The following is a 20,599-nucleotide window of genomic DNA, read 5'->3' as shown; positions in this document are numbered from 1 at the left end:
AAAGGTACATTTTGATACACTTGGACATATCTTCAGCAGAATTAGGTCAAATTACATCAGTGATCTCCCAGTGTCAACCAGGTTAATTTCATCACACATCAAATAGACTGTCTACACATCAAAGAGTAATGCTGAAAATCAATAAAGCGAAAGTTGCCGACAGTTGCTCTTTGAAGTGCCGACAGTTGCTCTTTGAAGTTTTTCTCTGCCACATGCCTGTGTTTTGTTCAAGCCATTCATCAAAATGAGATACCAGTTAACCACGCTATGTTTTTATAGCTTAAAAATTGTATTGATTATGAAGTGGGTTTAAATTTGCGGATAATTCCTAACTGGTATAGGAAACAGTGCTGGATAAATACGAACTTAGAATGGATAAACACCTAACCAAACAAAAACAGCTGTTCGTCTGTGCTTTATGGACTGTTGATGCTCGAAGTTCTTTGACCTACCCAACCCTGCAGGGATGTGGGATTCCTATGTCCAACTTATCCGACTCCTGATTTTTCCGGCGGACAAATGAGAAAACAAAAAATATCATTTAGATTGTGTGTTGCTTCAAGTGTATGGAGGTGATAAAGATAATGGATTCTTTGACTAGGTCTCCCGCACACTGTAACTCGGTGACTATGATAAAATATCAGAGAAGATTTAGATACAAGAAGATTTATTTAACGTCGGATAAGTATACACATATAACACTAGCTTAAAGCTATTTTCCGTCAGACACATGTAAATAAGTTCAACATAAGTAAAACAGCTGTAATAAAATGCATATATGTTAAAGCACATATAAGCAAATAAAGCATCTGGATCTAAGTAGATAAGAAACAAATCACAAATTATCACAGACATGTTACAGCGCATTAAAACAAAATAGCACAAAGGTACTAGCGAATAAAAGGAAAAAGTAATTTATCACATACAGATTTAGCACATTTAAAGCAATATAAAAAAGATTAGCTGACAGTACACATAATAAGAAGAGTCACATTTTACCATATGCATTAAAAAAAAACAACAGCATAAAACAAGAAACCATATACATGCTAAAGGGAGCATAAGAACTACTTAAAGCAGCTGAAGAAAAACATTTGCATCATCAGCATATAGCATTCTGTAACTAAAACTAAAAAAGGAAAACAAGGGTTACACACACAGAACTAAAAGGACATTTAAAAACATCAGAAACGTAAACAACTTAAAAAAAGTATTAAGACAAGTTTGTAAGTAGAATTCCAACTGTAAGTCACTGTCAAAGGAAATATTGGAGCCAGTAGTCAGCCAGATTAAAATCAAAAGCACACAGAGATCGCAAGTATGACTAAAACAAGTCGGAACGTTTTAAGAGTCTTTCTCTGAATTCCACACCTCTGCCCCGTCAGTCCATGCATTACTCCCCCGCCCCCACCACACCACACACACACACGCTTTTCTTCCCTATTTACCTTCTGAAAAATATCATATTTAATAATTAATCATAAATCTAATCCCATTTAAACAATATCAAAAATATTCCATTAGCATTTCTGTAAGAATCTCTTACACTACTAGTATGCGATATACAAGATTTGAAACAAACACAATTCTTCTGAAACAGCGTGTGTGTGAGAGAGAGAGGGGGGGGGAGATGGAGGAAGAGAGGGTTTGGGGTTACAGAACTTCGAACATCGGTGGTATTAAATAATTTCTTAAATAATAATATACCTTGACTTTTATACCGAGTTATTTTTGCAAACATTGCATAATATTAAAATTATGAAAAAATATGAGAGGCCATACTTGTGAATGGATCTTCATAAAAATTGGTCAGAATTCAATGTTTATATCAGTATACTGACACTTGTTTCGTAAAGTAATATACATCTTTTACATGCTGTTCAATATTCATGTCAAACAAATCTTTCTTTCTATGATTTGGTGTTGTTTGATTTTTGTTTCTCAAGGCCTACTTCGTAACCTTAAATCATCATCACTCCCAGTTTTTGTGTCATTTGTCAATTCCATTACGTGGTGTCTCAAATACTGGCTGTATTTTCTGAAACTTTTAATGCAATTATTTTTATATATTGCAAATCAGTTCAAACATAAATATACGAAAGTTAGTATTTAGCACGTTCATTTCAGATTCATGAAATTCTTTTTGTAATTATAAAAAAATAAAGGACTTAACTTTCGGAAAAATGCACTTGTCCGTTCGGGCTTTGACTTGCCAGAAACAGGAACCCGGTTACGACGAATACTGATTAACGACTGCTTTAGAGATTTCCAGCGAGCTCTGATTGGCTGAGTCTCTACCTTTTTCTACGTCACGCTGCGTATATTTAGAAAATACTACTGCAGACGAAAAATAACTCTACACGAGTGCATGTAAGGCAAGGAAAGGCACTCTTGTCTGTAAAAACAGTCTATAAATTTCGTGTTGTTGTTTTTTACTTTTTTGTCAAACTTTAGGCCTTTCATTAGAAGATATATATAATATAATTTGTCGATATGTTTGGAATACAAGAAATCTGATGCATTCATAGTTAGAAAATGTGAAAAATATTTGCCGTCGTAGATTTCCGTTCTTATTCTTGTTCTGGCTGGTGGGTTTCAGAGCGAGGCTTAGAATGTGTTTTGTACAGAAAGAAAAGATATTAAGATGGTAAGAGGGTTTTGGGATAACTTTCATCAAGAATGCCACGTTTTTCAGCCTTTCAGTGGCATGCAATGCACCGCAATAGCTTTATTAGCCTTTTTAATCCAGTCTACAAAATATTAGCCGAGAGCTGCTCGGGGACTTGATGCTATGCATCAAAATTTACCTGTTATTTGTTTTTTTTTTTTTTCAGAGGGACGTCATACTGTATGTAATTGAAATAGTTGAATAGTATATCTTCGCTTAAAATTTACCTGTTATTTTTTTTTCAGAGGGACGTCATACTACATGTATTGGAAATAGTTGAATAGTGTATCTTCGCTGTTACCAAGTTACATCAGATAACGACAGTCGTTATGAGTCAGAAGGAAAATCAAAGGCATATGTAGTCAGCAGTATAGATTGAGTCATGCAAATACATTCCTGCATACGCTACCTTGACTGCAGATAATAATTACTAGTAACAGAAACAAAAAGTAGTATAAACTCATTTTGAACTTAGCACTTGAAAATACTTCGGCATTTATGTGTTTTTATGATTGCTGTAAATAATTCATGGAGGGAAACAGTTTAGAATTTAAACAAAAGACTTCTAGTCGTCATTTGACTAAATTTAACCACCCAGTGCCGTACAAGTGCGAAATATGCAAAACTGATTTTCCAAACAAAGAAAGGTTCAAGACACACATGAATAGTCATGTTAAGGTTAAAAATCCTCCTGTGCTGCCATATATATGTGAAGTTTGCAGAACTTCTTTTGCAAGCAAAGAAATGTTACTGATACACGGAATTTCTCATGTGAAGATAAAGAAACCTCTTGTGCTGCCACACGTGTGCGAAGTATGCAAAACTTCGTTTTCAAACAAAGAAATGTTAGCGACGCACAGGATTGTTCATGTTAAGGTTGACAAACCTTCATATCAATGTAAGATATGCAAGAAGTTTTTTCAAGAACTGGGAAGTTTAAAATCCCACATGGATATTCACATTAAACGTCCTTTTATGTGTGAAGTGTGCTTGAAATCATTTGCTATAGAAGACCAGTTGACTCGGCATAAACTTATCCATAGTGAAAAATCTGAGAAACGTAAAGAAAAGAAAATCCTGAAAATAGATCACTCACCGAGAACAAGGCAAGCAGTGAAAATTGCAGAGTCTTACAAGTGTGAAATATGCTTGAAAATGTTAAAGACATCAGTAAGTTTAAATAGACACATGCGCACTCACACTGGTGAGGGAATCCATGAGTGTAAAATATGTTCAAAATTGTTCACAACCGCAGGATGTTTAAAAGTACATATGCGTGTCCACTCTGAAGAACGCCCTTATATTTGTGAATTATGTGGTAAACGGTTTAAGTCATCTGCATATTTAAGGGAGCACCGGCGCATTCATACGTGTGAAATTTGCAGTATGACTTTTGCATCTGTAGCAGAGCTAAGAAGTCATTGGCACACACATTCAGTTGTGCGCCCTTATGAGTGCGAAATGTGCAAGAAATCTTTCAAAAATAAAAGATATTTTGAGTTTCATCGGCGACTCCATTCTGCAGAGAATCTATATAATTGCAAAAAATGTGAAAAATCTTTTCTGTTCTTCTATCTCTTTGAAAGACATCAGCGCAAACATTCTGATGGGCTTACGCATTCTAGTGGACATCCATACCTGTGTGAAAAATGTGGGATCACCTTCGAAGTGCCAGCAGATTTACATAATCACATGCATGTTCATTCAGGTATTCGACCATACGGATGTGACATTTGTGGAAAGCCCTTCATGAGTGCTACACGTTTAAAGGGGCATAAGCAGCAAAAGCACAATGTCGAATATACAGTTGATCGCTTGTATGAATGCGAAATATGTGGTAGGTCTTTCAAATGGATTGGTAGTTTCAAACTTCACAAAATAGTTCATTCTAGTGAAAGGCCATATCAGTGTCAGATATGTAAAACATCGTTCAAAGCGGAGAAATATCTAAAGGTTCACAAACGATATCATACAGGTGTTCGACCTTATGGATGTGACTTATGCACAAAACGTTATGTAACTTCATCAGATTTAAAAAAACACAAAGGTATTCATGCAAATGAATGTGACATATGCAAAAAATCTTTCAGAGAGGTTGGTGCTTTAAAACGCCACATGCGTTTTCATTCTGCAGAACGTCCCTATCAGTGTGACAAATGTAACATTTCATTTGGAGTGGCAAAGAATTTACAGAAGCACAAGCGCATTCATTCAGATGTACGACGTTACGAATGTGACATTTGTAGAAAACGCTTCCATTTTGGATATGCTTTAAGGAAACATAAGCTTTGTCATAGTGATGAGAGATTATACAGTTGTGAACTATGCCAAAAATATTTCAAAGAGAAAAGTAAGTTAAAACGGCATACAGATAAAAAACACCCAGGGAAAGAATAAGTTTATGCTGTAGCTGAAAATCAACGTCACATGATTCATTCTGGCGAGTACCTCGTCATAATTTCAGATATATTGCTCTTTAGTGGTTCTCACCAGTGAGTGATCAGTGCTTGTTCTCCGCAAGATATATACTTTGGCGTGTTTTGGTGATTTAAACTGAGCATATTAAAGGACAATGAAAGCCTGACAACAAGTCAGTTTCATATGAAACCCATCCTCAAGCATTTTAGAACGCTGAAAGGATTTTTAAAACGGACCACTATTGAAAAGGTGATGGCAGTTTGAAATATAAGAAAATTGCTGATCACAGAGGCAGCCATTTTGTGTGTTTGTGATGTCATTTACACACTGCTAAATTCTTTAGAATAATCTTTTAGATAGATTAATTATATATGTTTATTGTAGAATTTAGTAATTTCTGTCATTATAGCTGAAACAAATAGATAATTCATGAGACGATGTGTCATGAGCAAGATCCGAACCCCTAGCTAAAAGGTCAAGGTCACAATTGGAGGTCAACTGTCAACAAGGTTTCTATCCTGTCCGGTGCATTCTCTCCCATCCATGAAGGGATTTTTTATATCACTTGTCATAAATGTTCCTTATAAGACGATATGAGATGCACAACTTTCAGACCGCTAGCTCGAAGGTCAAGATTACACTTAGCAGACAAATATTAGCATGGCTTGAACAAGTTCTACTTGGTGTTCAGTCCATAACTCTGTCATTTATAAAGTGCTTTTAATATCTCTTGGCACAAATGTTCTCCGTGATCAGACGACGTGTCGTGCGCATGACCCGGACCCCTAGCTCAAAGGTCAATGTCTCAATTGGAGGGCAAAAGTCAACAGGGCTTTTTCCTGTCTGGACCATAACTCGCCCATCCATGAAGAGATTTTAATATTACTTGGCACAAATGTACCTCATAATAAGACGATGTGTCATGCACATCTTTCGGATCCCTAGCTCAAAGGTCAAGGTTACACTTAGCAGTCAAATGTTAACATGGCATGAACAGGTTTTGCATCGTGCCTGGTCCAAAACTTTGTGATTCATTAAAGGATTTTTTACTATCACTTGGCATAAATGTTCCCCATGATCAGACGACGTGTCATGCCCAAAACCCGGACCCCAGGCTCAAAGGTCAAGGTTTCAATTGGGGGTTTAAAGATCTGCGGTTTTTTCTATCCTGTTTATAACTCTGTCATGCAAACTTGATATAGATATCAATTGGCATAAATATTCCACCAGATGTGACAACATGTCATGCGCAGATCCCGGGGCCTATGTTTAATAGGTCTAAGGTGAAGGTCACAGAGGTCAAAAGTCAGATACAAAAATAACTGTATCTAGAGTATTTCTTCTTCATGCATGGAGGGATTTTGATTTAACTTGGCACATATGTTCACCACCATGAGAAGGATAGTCAAGCGCAAGAACCAGATCCCTAAGTCTAAAGTCAAGGTCATACTTAGAGGTCAAAGGTTAAATGTAAGAATTACATTGCCCAGATTATTTCTTCTCCGAGTATGGAGGGATTATGATGTAACTTGGCACAAATGTTTATTTATTGCCTTGAGGCACCCTTGTTTTTAAAATTATCTCTCGTTGTTGTTACTATAAATAGATAATATTATGAGTTCTTTCTTATCGGGAAAAGTAGATACCAGTTTTTTGTGGTACAGCAACTGTAGGATTTTATGTATGCAAATTTTAATCCAAGTGTTTTGTTTACATATTGTATCTATAGTACAATATTGTTTATAAATACATCATTGACATATATCAGTTCATTATGTTATACTGGAGCAGAAACCGGTAGCCTCATGTAGGGGACTTTGTATTACATGGCTATACTTCATTCACTTGTTTCTCTCTGACCCTCAGGTCAGATCTCCCTGTGTCAGTATTAGCAAAGGATGAAGTTGGCACCCTGAGTGACTGCCATTGCACTATGTTAAGGGCCTTTGAACGTGCATATCATTAATAGGGGTCTATATAAGATACCGGTGTCCGTTTTTCCATCAGTTAGCAATTTTATTTCCGCTCTGTAATTCTTGAACCTTTGAAGGATTTCAAAGAAACTTGACACAAATATTAACCACATCGAGACAACATGCACAGCGCATGTTATTGAGGGCTCGTTTTAAGTTCACAGTTAGGTCATGTCTTCTCTGTAAATGTTGAACTGCTTGATGAATTTTTAGCCCACCATCATTAGATGGCTATTCAAATCCCTGCGTCCGTGGTCCGTCATCCTTCCGTCCCTCCTTCTGTTAACAGTATCTCGTTATCACATCTCCTCAGAAACTTCTTAGCGGGTTTGGACCAAACTTTGTCAGAGAGGTGTTTAAGTACCCTAGTTGTGTCCCTCAAAAGGTCAGACTGGTTCAGTATTTTTTGTGTGAGTTATAGCCCTTGGCCTTTGTTTATTATTTTAATTTTCATAGATTTTTATGAGGGAATACTTTGAAAATTTTCTTGTTCAAAACCACAGAGTCTTGGACTTAGATATTTGGTATGTAGCATCATCTGGTGATCCAAGATCTTTCAAATTATTTCCCTAGGTTCAAATATAGCCCCGCCCCGATGTTCACATGCTTTTATAGACTTATATAGGGAAAAACTTCAAAAATCGTTTCATCTATATCCTACAACATTCTTTGGACCTCATGTATAGTTGTGAGAGGCTAGATGAACCTTGACATGAGTTGACCTTGATCTTGAACTAGTGACCTACTTTCACATTTCTGAAGCTACCATCTTTAAATTTGGACCTGGTGCATAGGTTTGTATTCCGAAATAATCTTTGACATTGACCTAGTGACCTACTTTCAGATTTTTGCAGGTACAGGCTTCAGATTTGGACTATATGCATAGTTTTGTGTTCCGAACTGAAATTTGACCTTGACTTTAGCTTAGTGACCTACTTTCATATTTCTCAAGCAACAGCTTTAAAATTTGACCACATATACAGTTATGTGTACCGAAATGAACTTCGACCTTGATCTTGACATAGTGACCTTCTTTCAAATTTCTCAAGCTACAGCCTTCAAACTGGGACCACTTGCATAGGTTTGTTTACTGAAATAAACTTTGACATTGACCAATTGACCTACATTCATATTTGTGTAGTTACAGGCTTCAAATTTGTTTATTCAGTGCTTACCACATCAGAATTTTATCGTCAGTGTTTTCAAAGTGTGCTTTTCCAGACCTGGTTTATAACCCAGCCCAGTCAGAGTTTTTTCATGAGATCTAAATTTGATCAACATTTGTATAGTCATATTTTAAGTACATTTTGTAATTGTAAGACAAGACTTCACTTTTGATACAGATTTGCATTAAAACTCTGTTTGCGACAATTTCACGAGTGGCACTTGGGTAAATTATGGTGTTCATGAGTGAAATATATATATTTGATCTTGCATTGAAGCAAACATTCTATTTTATTTATTTTTAGCTACCTGAGCTAAAGGCTCATGGTGAGCTTTTGTGACCAGTTGATGTCCGTTTTCTATTGTGCGTCTGTCAACAATTTTTGGTCTGCACGATAGGGTTTTGTTTATGATTCGATTATAATCAAATATCTGCTCATTTTGAATCACCATAAGAACTGGATTCTTTTCTTTAACCAGTCATATCCCTCCATGGGTTACAGAATTACATTCCCTGAAAGGCCAACAATTGGCTATATAGGTCTTGTCAGCACGAAAGTGGTTTCATTTATGATTTGATTTAAGCAAAGTTGCGGTTCTAGGACGATCTGTGTATGAAAAGAATTGGAACCACTGCCTTACCCTGGCGTGATCGTAAGAGGCGACTAATAGGGCCTTAACACTTAATTTTGCAGTAACTCTGTGATGCCAGCAGGTATGCAAATTTTGATTCCATACCTCATGTTTTTATTTCGATGTAAATGAGATGTGGAACCAAAATATGTTGTCCTCTTTGGCGCCATATAACCTATACTGTGTTGGTGCACCGTAAAACCCAAATAAATAAATTAAGCAAAGTTGCACACAATTTGTATAACTATACAATCAGTTCTTTTCTTGAACCAGTCAAATTCATAATGGGTTCTAGAGTTACTGTCCTTAAAAGACGGAAATTGTCTATTTTGGTCTTGTCTGCAAGCAGCAGTTGCATTTCATTTTATTTTAACCCAGCTTGCACACAATTTGTATCACCATAAAACCTTGGTTCATTTCTTAAACTACCCATATCCTACCATGGACTCTATAGTCATGGCCCATGTAAGGGCAAAACTTTGGGTATTTTTGTCTTGTCTGCACAATAGTGTTTCATTTTGATTTAACCAAACTTGAACACACATATCACCCCAAGATCTTGGTTTCTATCTTGAATCATAACTGGATTCCAGGGTAAGGGGTCCTTAAAGGGTCAGAATCTGGCCATCTTTGGTCTTGTCTGCACAAAAGCGGTTTCATTTATGATTGGATTTTCAGCCTAAGTGACTGCTTAGTGTTAGTTGTACCTCTCGACCCATCCGTCCGTCAACAATCTTTAGAAAAAAATGATCACAATTTAGATGATTTCAGTTTTTTACCAATTGACATTGTTGATAATGATATGGATAGGTTTTTACGTGATATCCTGGATTCACCGGTTAAATACCGTGCACCCATCTGGCATGAACACCAGCGTATTATTTACTATGTGAATGCAGTTACCGATTAACATTCATTGCGGTTTTATATACTAACACTTTCATAATATCCCTACAGCTTAAATATTATCATTGTATAGTATTGTTTTTAATATATTTTCTAACTTTAAAATAATATTAAAATTTTATGAAAAAGTTAAGAATATATCTGCTCTATTTTCCAGCACTTTGATATTTTATTGCCGTTTTATTACCTCCCCTTATTACTGCTTCAAGGTCCCCTTTTCCGCCGTTTGACTGCATTTTGTCTTTAAATCGTATTTTTGTGAAAGTTTTTAATTTTTGATTGTTTCTGTAATTATATACATGTATGTGTGGTTAGCTTTTAAATTAATGTTATTTTACCATTTATATACTTATAAGTAGATCTATTGTTAATTCTCGCTTATGCTTCACATGTATACTTCAAAATTTGTCATGTAGATATGTGGGGTTTTATTTTTTCTCTGCTTCATATTGAAGAAATATGTTTTCGATAAATACCCGCCGTATCATTTTGATCCGTATCTATATGTACATTAATACAAATATATTCTATATTTGCGCTTTTTGTCACGTTGACGTTCGCGTCCAAACGGACGTGACGTCGTTTGTATTGTACGTTGTTATTTCTGACGAAGACATAATGGTCGAAACTAGTAAAGAATGTGTTGTCTTGATAATTTTAAATCCTTTCGATCTATAGAAATAATCTTCTATTTCAAAACTACTGGGCACCCTACTACACATGAATTACCCTTAGGTGTCCCCTTTTCAAAATTGCCATACGAATTAAGACCCATCATGCAAAACTGTGGTTACCATGGTAACCAAAAGGAGAATCTTTAAAAATCTTCTTGGCCAAAATTACAGGGCTTTGATATTCGGTATCATCAAGTGGGCCTCTGCCGATATCATTCAGATTTTCCGCCTAGGGTCAAACATGGCCCCACCCTGAGGGTCACATGTTTTCAGCTCACCTATTCAGGTAGTGATAGGATGAGCTTTTGTGATCGCCCTGTCCATGCGTCATCTGTCCACAATACAAGTCTTGTACAAGTTTGATTTAAATTGTTAGCAAAATTTGGTTTCTATCGTGGTCACAAGAAATTGATTTTTTTTGTTGTTGTTTGTTTTTGTTTTTGTTGGATTTAACGTCTCACCGACACATGATAGGTCATATGGCGCCTTTCCAGCTTTAATGGTGAAGAAAGACCATAGGTGCCCATCTGTGCAGTATTTCATCACGGGCGGGCACCTGGGTAGAACCACCGACCTTCCGTAAATATCTCTATTACTATCAAATTTATCGACTTGAAATTTAAAATACTTATTTACCATCAGATTCTACACCAGGAAAAACAATTCCCAAGAGTTATGCCTCTTTTTAACTTGTATTTTCCTATTTCAAGTTGTGGATAAAATCAAACATCTATGTTACTATTAAAGCTTTTGACATGAAACTTGAAATAGTTATTTACTATCGAAGTATAAACAAGGAGAAACAATCCCCATAACTCTGATCTGTATTTAGGCAAAGTTATGCACCTGTTTAACTTAATTTTTTTTCTTTAGAATTTTTGATAAAGTCAAATATCTCTGTTATTTTAAAAGCTTTTGACTTGAAACTGAAAAAATTAATTATCAAAGTTTACACCAGGACACACAATCCCCAATACTCTGATTTTAATTATGACAGAATTATGTCCCTCTTTAACTTAGAATTTGTTTTGTTAATAGCAAAGCTCTAATTCATGGTCTTGCACCGAGAACAGTCGAGTGCGCTGTCTTACGGACAGCTTTTGCTTTGTCTTGTGAACAAGATAGAGACCCCATTTTGCAACATGCTTCAGTTAAACTTGCACACAACTTGTATAATATCTCGGTTTCTTTCGAAAAATAGCCAGATCGCGTCATAGGTTCCAGAATTATGGGTCCTTGAAGGGCCCAAATTTGCTATTTTTGGCTCGTGAACATGATACAGAGACCACATTTTGCAATCAGTTTAATTCAACTTTGCATACAACTTGTATTTGCATAAAATTTCATTTTCTTTCTCTAATTGGCCAGATCCAATCACAAGTTCCAGAGTTATGGCCCCTTAAATGGGCCAATTTTAATTTTGTTATTTTAGCTGGTGGACACAATAGAGACCATATATCTAATAAATTTTAATCAAACTTGCAAGCGACTTATATAAGAATAATACTAGTATCTCGGATCCTTTTGAAAACTGGCCAGTTCCCATCATGGGGTCTTGGGTTATTGTCCCTTAAGGGAGAAGAATTTACTGTTTTTCGTTACAGCCATAAAATTGTTAAGACATTTGTTGGTTTGATTTGGTACAAACTTGCAAAATATATTTCACAACAAGAACGTGGATTTCATGATAAACACTTCATATACAATCGGATGTTCTGGACTTAAGGCCCCTGATTGGCCATTATTACAGCCAAAATTTTGTTAATTTTTATATTGTCAGCATGACAGAAGTGAGATTTTACATTCGATTTTAATCACACACATAGCCAGGTGATCCAGTCTGACAATTTCTAACTTTCTTTGCTACCTGCAAGTTAACAGCTGTGGGAAACCTGTTTCCTGACAGCAGCACCACCAATATAACACCCCAAATATGCGGATGTTTAAAAAGAAACGATAATTTGTGAAAGCAGTAGTCCATGGCTAATAATAGAAACGAAAACGGCAGATCTTAATCATGTACTTTCCAAGGTTAATACTTTCAGGAAGTGAATTCCATTCTTTGATTCCATTAAAATAAAAAAGTTTGTTTAGTTAAAGAGTTACAATGAGGTAAAATAATGTTATAACCACTAGAGCGAATATTAGCCTCATTACAAAAAGTGAAATTTTCTCCAAGATATACAGGACCATTCCTATAATAAATTTTATGCCTATGGTTCAGTCTCAATTGTCTAACTCTATGCCCTACGTTCAGAAAGTTAACATCCTGGAACTCTGAAAAGTAATGGGAGTTATAGAGCTATAGCCTTTAAGGAACCTTATTACTTTGTTTTGTGTTATTTGCAGCTTCTTTTTAGCTCACCTGAGCAATGCTCAGGTGAGTTTTTCTGATCGCTCGATGTCCGGCGTCTGTCTGTCGTCTGTCGTCTGTCTGTCCGTCAACATTTAGCTTGTGTATGCGATAGAGGCTGTATTTTTCAACTGATCTTCATGAAAATTGGTCAGAATAATAACCTTGATGAAATCTAGGCCGAGTTCGAAAATGGGTCATCTCGGGTCAAAAACTAGGTCACTAGGTCAAATCAAAGAAAAACCTTGTGTATGCGATAGAGGCTGTATTTTTCAATTAATCTTCATGAATATTGGTCAGAATGATAACCTTGATAAAATCTAGGCCGAGTTCGAAAATGGGTCATCTTGGGTCAAAAACTAGGTCACTAGGTCAAATCAAAGAAAAACCTTGTGTATGTGATAGAGGCTGTATTTTTCAGTTGATCTTCATGAATATTGGTCAGAATATTTGCCTTGATAAAATCTAGGCCGAGTTTGAAAATGGGTCATCTGGGTTCAAAAACTAGGTCACTAGGTCAAATCAAGGAAAAACCTTGTGTATGCGATAGAGGCTGTATTTTTCAATTGATCTTCATGAAATTTTGTCAGATTAATTACCTTGATGAAATCTAGGCCGAGTTCGAAAATGAGTCACCCGGGGTCAAAAACTAGGTCACTAGGTCAAATCAAGGAAAAACCTTGTGTATGCGATAGAGGCTGTATTTTTCATTTTATCTTCATGAATATTGGTCAGAATGATTACCTTGATGAAATCTAGGCCAAGTTTGAAAGTGGGTTATCTGGGGTTAAAAAATAGGTCACTAGGTCAAATCAAAGAAAACCCTTGTGCATGCGATAGAGGCTGTATTTTTCAACTGATCTTCATGAAATTTTGTCAGAATGATAGCCTGGATGAAATCTAGACCAGTTTTGAAAATGGATCATCTGGGGTCGAAAACTAGGTCAAATCAAAGAAAAACGTTTTGTATGCGATAGAGGCTGTATATTTTAATCGAGGTTGATGAAATTTAGTCAGAATGATTGCCTTGATCAAATCTAGGTCAAATTTGAATATAGGTCATCTTAGCTCAAAAACTAGGTCATTAGGTCAAATTGAAGAAAATGCTTGTTTACACTTAAGAGACCACATTTTTGATCCAATCTTAATGAAAATTGGTCAGAATATTTGTTTCCATGAAATCACTATGTCAAACATGTTAACACTGTTATGGTGTTTTTATCAGGTGAGCGACCTAGGGCCATCTTGGCCCTCTTGTTTCAGGTTCTTATTCAGACCTTCAACCAAGATAAAAAAGAATAATCAAAGTGGCATTGAATAAGAGCAGAGTATAACAATTTTTTAGTATTAAAATAAAACAGTTACTGTACCTATATAAAATGTAAGTTTAAAATTAACTTTTGATATGATATTATTAACCATTGTATCACCAGACAGGAAATTATCAATATGGAGACCTAGATACTTGACCAACAGTGTGCTCTTAATCATATGACCATCATCGAGATGGAAAATTCATCGTGTTTACGTAACATTGCCTTTGGTCCAAAAAGCATACATTCTGTCTTCCCCAGATGCAAAGATTGCTTATTATCAACCAGCCAATCAGAACACTTTTATAAGACAATACCGAGCTTTTGTGAGATGCAGTCGGAGTCTTTATGAGTAAAAAGAATTGTACTATTGTCGGCATAATGTATAAATTTACAATAATTATCAATACTGGCGACCATGTCGTTCACATAGCAAAGAAAGAGCAGACATCCTAAAATAATTCCTTTGGGCACGCACAGGTGAACGTATTAGGTTTAGAATGAGTTTTACCTGTGTTGACAATTTTGCTTCTTAAGGATAAATATGACATAACCACGGGACAGATTTCACACCCATAAGGCCAATTTACCACAACGTATGTCACGATCTACTATGTCGAAAGCTTTCTGAAGATCAAGCATTACCATACCTGTAAACAAACCTTAGAGGTTTTTGATTTAATGAAATCTAAAAGGTATATTAAACATATATCTGTGGAATGTGATTTCCTGAACCCCGACTGATGTTCATATAACAAATTGTTCTTAGCTAAAAAGATTCTAGCTGTACATAGACAGCTTTTTCTGGGATCTTTAATGATACACTTAAAATGCTGACTAGTCTATAGTTACCAACTTCTAAAAAACTACTCTTTTTATGTAATGGTTTAACCTAGCAAGTTTTATTTTCTCCGGGACTAGTCCTGGCTTCCAAAACGCTAAATGCCGCTTTTTCATATTTTGTTTTATTTATATTTGCGTCTAAATCCATCTATCTCTCTATCTATCCATACTGCCACGCCCTCTTCCCGAGTATTACGTGCAGGTGCGCGTCTGTGCGATAAATGTAAAAGAAGAAATGTACAGGAGGGTAAAAGCAATACTAATGTATTTGTGAAGTGTGGAAAAATCAAGACGGCAGTGTTATTAAAAAAGAGGAGTATAAACAGTTAAAAGAGATTAATATCAGCATTCTTCACTTTATATCGTGTAAGAACACTTGGTCAGGGGGTAAAACATAAGGTGGCATGGGCATTGCAACCAGTCCATTTAAAATTTTGTAGAACATTAATGACCTGGCATCAGTTCTTCTGTGTTCAAGTGAAGACCACCCCAGTTTAATCAACATTTGTGAGACACTGCTGTATGTGGAGTAGTCGTTTAAAACCCATCGTACGGCCCTGCGCTGAACCATTTCAATTTTATGGATGTTTTGTTTGGACTCCAAACAGAGCTGGAGTATTCAAGTTTGGGTCTGACTAGGGTTTTGTAGGCAAACTCTTTTACTTTTGGGTTATTAGTGGGGATGTTCCTTTTCAGGAAGTTGAGGGTTTTACTTGATTTGGAGGTGACCTGGTTAACATGTTTGTTTCAGTTAAGGTCTGAGGAGATAGTGACTCCAAGATATTTGGTATCACTCACCATTTCGAGCATTTGGCCATGGAGTGAGTGTTTGGACCTAAATGAGTTTTTGACCTAGTGATATTAATCACTGTGCATTTCGATGTGTTAAACTCCATGTCCCATTTGTTTTCCCAGACCTGTAACCTGTGAAGTTATTTTTGGAGGATACTTTCGTGGGAAGAGTTTTGGACGGTGATATAAACATCAGTATCGTCAGCGTATAACCGGACCTGTGAAACTAGGTTTTCGGGCAAGTCGTTTATATAGAGTAAAAAGAGAAGAGGACCTAAAACGAGAACCTTGGGCAACACAGATATAACTGGGACTTAATCTGAAGTCTCTCCATCAACTAAGACTGACCAGCATATAAACCGGGAGCGCTGAAGTATCTTTTAAAAGCTAATCCGGGACCGTACTGTCAGAAATAGATCAGTTAACAATAAAAGTATTAGGAAATTTAAAAAAATCAGCCCCATCGATCTTATTGCGGGTAACAAATAAAGCGACCCCCACCCTATCCCCGCATGATAATCAAAGCTCCGCAAAAGACTAATGTGTCGTAAAATAGATACGACCTCTGGGAAAATATATATTACCTCCCTTGTATAAAATTACTCCATTTGTAACTGACAAAGAAAATCTAAAATTATGTAAGCTAACTCTTATTTTTTGCTATTTTCGTCAAATGAAATGACAGGCAAATTTGTTCTAAAACATTTGTTAGGTCTTCACTGAGTGCTCAAAATAATTCGACGTTCAGATTGTTTTATGCCCTCGAGTAACCTCATATTAGCTCTTTCAATGAGATTTTATAAAAATACATTTCCTATTTTACAAAATATTACTTAATTTCTTAAGACAATATCTTTCGAAAAATGTTAAAACTTAGTTGAATTTATTGCAAAACAAGATTATGTTCCATAAAAATGTTTCTGCTACTTTTTCTCTCTTGATGCAAGAAAAAATGTAAACAAAAGGGAGACCACTACATCCAGCAAGGGTATAAGTTTCAGAATGCACAAATAGCAATGTTTTAGTTACTTCCCCTTTAGTGGCGATAATAACAGGAAGTGAATAATTGCTTCTCCTTAAGAATTTCATAACTTCCGTGGCATTATATGATTGAAAGTTTTGGAGGCATATATCGATCGCTTGTAAATGCGAGTTGATAATGATTTCATTTCTGCCTGCAAAAATAGCATACTTGCAAGGTACATCATCTGTAGAAATTGCTTAGAGTGCAAATGACTACAGATTATTCTGCGCAGTGAATTTCCAACTCTGTGAGCGCATTTGGCATACATACTCTAGCTAACCCGAGCACCCTGGGTATTACTCGAGTATAACTCGTGTAACCCGGGCGATGGTAGTTGTGTCACCCAAATTCTACCCACCTTCTGAAGCTGGGAAAGGCGGGTGATCGTATCCGAATGCATTAACACTTTAAACATGGCTTGTTGGTAACTGGTAAAGTTGTGTGTGCAATTACTATCAAGGCTTTATCTCAATAACGGTTAACCGCAGATGATATTGAATTTAAACTTCAAACAAGTCTTTCAGCTCATCAGACTTACCAAAATAACCGGGTAAGATATCTCTTGATCGAATCTAATGTAAATTATGGGTCTCATTTATAGACATATTGTTTTGAAATCGAATTTTACTTTTTAAGATCATTCACTAACCGCAGATGATCAAGTCCCACTATTCTAATATGTATTTTGAGAAAATTATGCCACTTTTGGAATTAGAAAATGCAGTTATAAGTTTTACATGCAAGTTGGTATATCCAACTAATGCATATGTTTGGTTAAAACTTCATACATTTCTTCGGATCTGTAACATAAGGTCATACCAACATATCACAAGCTTCATAACTCTTACTTGAGTCAGAACCTTTTTTAGGGTTAAACATTTGCATGCAAGTTATATTGTTTTGAAACTAATGCAGATACTGGGTTGAAACTTCACACGTGTCTTCCATGTTGTAAAGGACATAGCATCAGTTCCATCATTCTTTATTGAACTTTTGCCAGGTTATGCCCCACTGTTTAAACGTAGAAAGGCTGGTTAAAGTTTTGAATGCAAGTTACTATCTCGGAAACTAATGCAGATATTGGATTTAAACTTCCATACATGTCTCCCGTGTTGTAAAGGAAGGTCAAAGCATAAATTCCCATAACCGTAACTTTGGACAAGTTATATCCCCTTTCTTGTGCATAGATATTGTTTGGTTTGCAATGCAGGGTTGTAAAGCAAGGTAAAAGCATCTAACATTTGCTTTAATCTTGGCAAATTTATGTCCCTTTTTGTAGTCAAGTTGCTCTTGCCAAAACTAAGGGCGGTACTCGGTTGAAAACTTCTTATATTCAGAGTTTTAAAGCCAGATCATAAAATCAAGTCAAATAATCCTTGAATCATTATTTCAATTCTGGAACCGAAACCATTTATATTGACAATTGCCTTCCAATAGTGGAGCGTGCTGTCATTGTTCTTTTAAAACGTTTTACTTTCTTCTAAATGAAGAGTAACTTTGAAATGCTCTTTTGGCATTCATGCCCCCCTTTGTAAATACTGCTGAATAGGACAGAAGTTAAGAAATCTGATTCTTACAGCAACAAGCATATTTCGAGGGTTCTCGATCTGATTCTTAAAGCGTCTAAGTTTTCTTTCTAGGTTCACAAGGGACAACTTTGACAAAAAATATAAAGATATATATAATATAAAAATATGGGCTCAAGAACATATAATGGGTGATAACGACAAATAGTCCACAAGAAGCCATACATTGATGTTGCAGTTATAAGTAAAAAATTCAACCTGTCTACTTGTAGACAAACCATCTTTCCACAGACACATATGGTACTGTTGTTTTGTTATCTCCGTAGTTGATGTACTATACTGCCAGTCCAATGGTCATGGGTTAGATCCGGTTGGAGAAGAAATTCCTTCCATGGCCATTTGCAGTCTACCTCAGTTCATGCGAATGTAGAGTTGTCAGTTCCTTATAAAAGTGCACTTAGGTTGCTAAGCTTGCCAGGGAGAGTGAACATTTGTTACCATTAGTGACTGTCAGTCATATGCTGCAATAAGGTTGTTGGAAATGATGTTGAACCCAAATGAACAAAGTCAAGAACTGATACTTGGTCTTTTAAAAGTCAAACTAGCATTTAGCACATTTCATGGCTGTACTACGTACAAAGTTTGAAAAAAATCGTACTATTTGTTATTTGCTATTTGTGAGTATGTTGAATTCAGTTTTGTCATTTTAAACAATGACATTTTCGTTCAAAAATAGAAATTCATTAGCATGGGGGAATAGGGACCTCAGAGTTGGGCTTATTCATTTTCGTAACATATTTCTTCAGTGGACATGGCTAAGTGATAGATCAACGTCCCTGGCTAAAGGTTGCGGATTGGATCACCTGTCAGGATATACAAACGTAGTTGAAAATGGAAAATGTATAAGCAACTGTCCTTGGCATTCAGCTAAAATGTGGAAAGTGGATCTCTCACCGTGACCTGCATGGCAATGGTTACCGTCCTGAGTGATTATTATGCCCAGTGTCATATACATGGGTCTTGGCAAACAGTGCAGACTAAGTTGAACTCTACTAAACAGATCATGTGATCGGGGTCTCAGCTGTTTTCTTAAATAAATTTCAGTCACAACAATGAAAAAAAAAGATACCAAACACCCTTTTAATTTGAAATGGTTCGGTGAAGTAGAGTCATGTTTAGACATAAGAGAATTAATATAAGTTGTAGCTCTAGCTTCGGAAAGGAATTAAAGTATACATTAACATCAAACATGTCAAATAGAAATTTCTAGTCTATTAAACATTATGGGCTGAACATTTTTTCCAAGTGTCACTTGATCCCAGAATTTGAAAAGTCGATTGATAATAATCCAGGCTGATTTTTCACTCTGACAGAAGTCGTTCCACTTCATCTCTAACAACGACACCAGACTGTCTGTCCTCATTATTGTCATCAAAATCTATATTAGGTTCTTCATAAAAATCATTTATTTTAATGTCAATGAAAATGCAAACATTATTTAAGATACAAGCAGCGACAATGCAATCAACTAACAGCACTATACCGCATACATATAACATATACATGCAAATCCTATACCGCATACATAAAACATATAGATGCAAATCGACAATGCAGTCAACTAACAGCACTATACCGCATACATTAAACATGTACATGCAAATCGACAATGCAGTCAACTAACAGCACTATACCGCATACATTAAACAGGTTAAGTGCAAATCGACAATGCAGTCAGCTAACAGCACTATACCGCATACATAAAACATGTACATGCAAATCGACAATGCAGTCAGCTAACAGCACTATACCGCATACATTAAACATATACATGCAAATCGACAATGCAGTCAACTAACAGCACTATACAGCATACATTAAACATATACATGCAAATCGACAATGCAGTCAACTAACAGCACTATACCGCATACATTAAACATATACATGCAAATCGACAATGCAGTCAGTTAACAGCACTATACCGCATACATTAAACATATACATGCAAATCGACAATGCAGTCAGCTAACAGCACTATACCGCATACATTAAAACATATACATGCAAATCGACAATGCAGTCAACTAACAGCACTATACCGCATACATTAAACATATACATGCAAATCGACAATGCAGTCAGCTAACAGCTCTATACCCCATACATAAAACATATACATGCAAATCGACAATGCAGTCAGCTAACAGCACTATACCGCATACATTAAAACATATACATGCAAATCGACAATGCAGTCAACTAACAGCACTATACCGCATACATTAAACATATACATGCAAATCGACAAT

The 20,599-nt window shown here is 36.0% G+C and overlaps 1 protein-coding gene across 1 annotated transcript; it reads left to right on the top strand.

The window, feature by feature from the left end:
- Positions 1-2,671: 2,671 nt before the first annotated feature.
- On the top strand, positions 2,672-10,401 carry LOC128551129 (zinc finger protein 728-like). The gene has a single exon (XM_053531567.1). The coding sequence runs from the start codon at positions 3,197-3,199 to the stop codon at positions 5,063-5,065; it is 1,869 nt and encodes a 622-aa protein (XP_053387542.1). The 5' UTR covers positions 2,672-3,196; the 3' UTR covers positions 5,066-10,401.
- The last annotated feature ends 10,198 nt before the right edge of the window (positions 10,402-20,599 follow it).

Source organism: Mercenaria mercenaria, chromosome 19 (assembly GCF_021730395.1).
Source record: "Mercenaria mercenaria strain notata chromosome 19, MADL_Memer_1, whole genome shotgun sequence".
Lineage (NCBI taxonomy): Eukaryota > Metazoa > Mollusca > Bivalvia > Venerida > Veneridae > Mercenaria > Mercenaria mercenaria.
The sequence above is the reverse complement of the archived record's forward strand: the minus strand, read 5'-3'. Positions and strand labels throughout refer to the sequence as shown.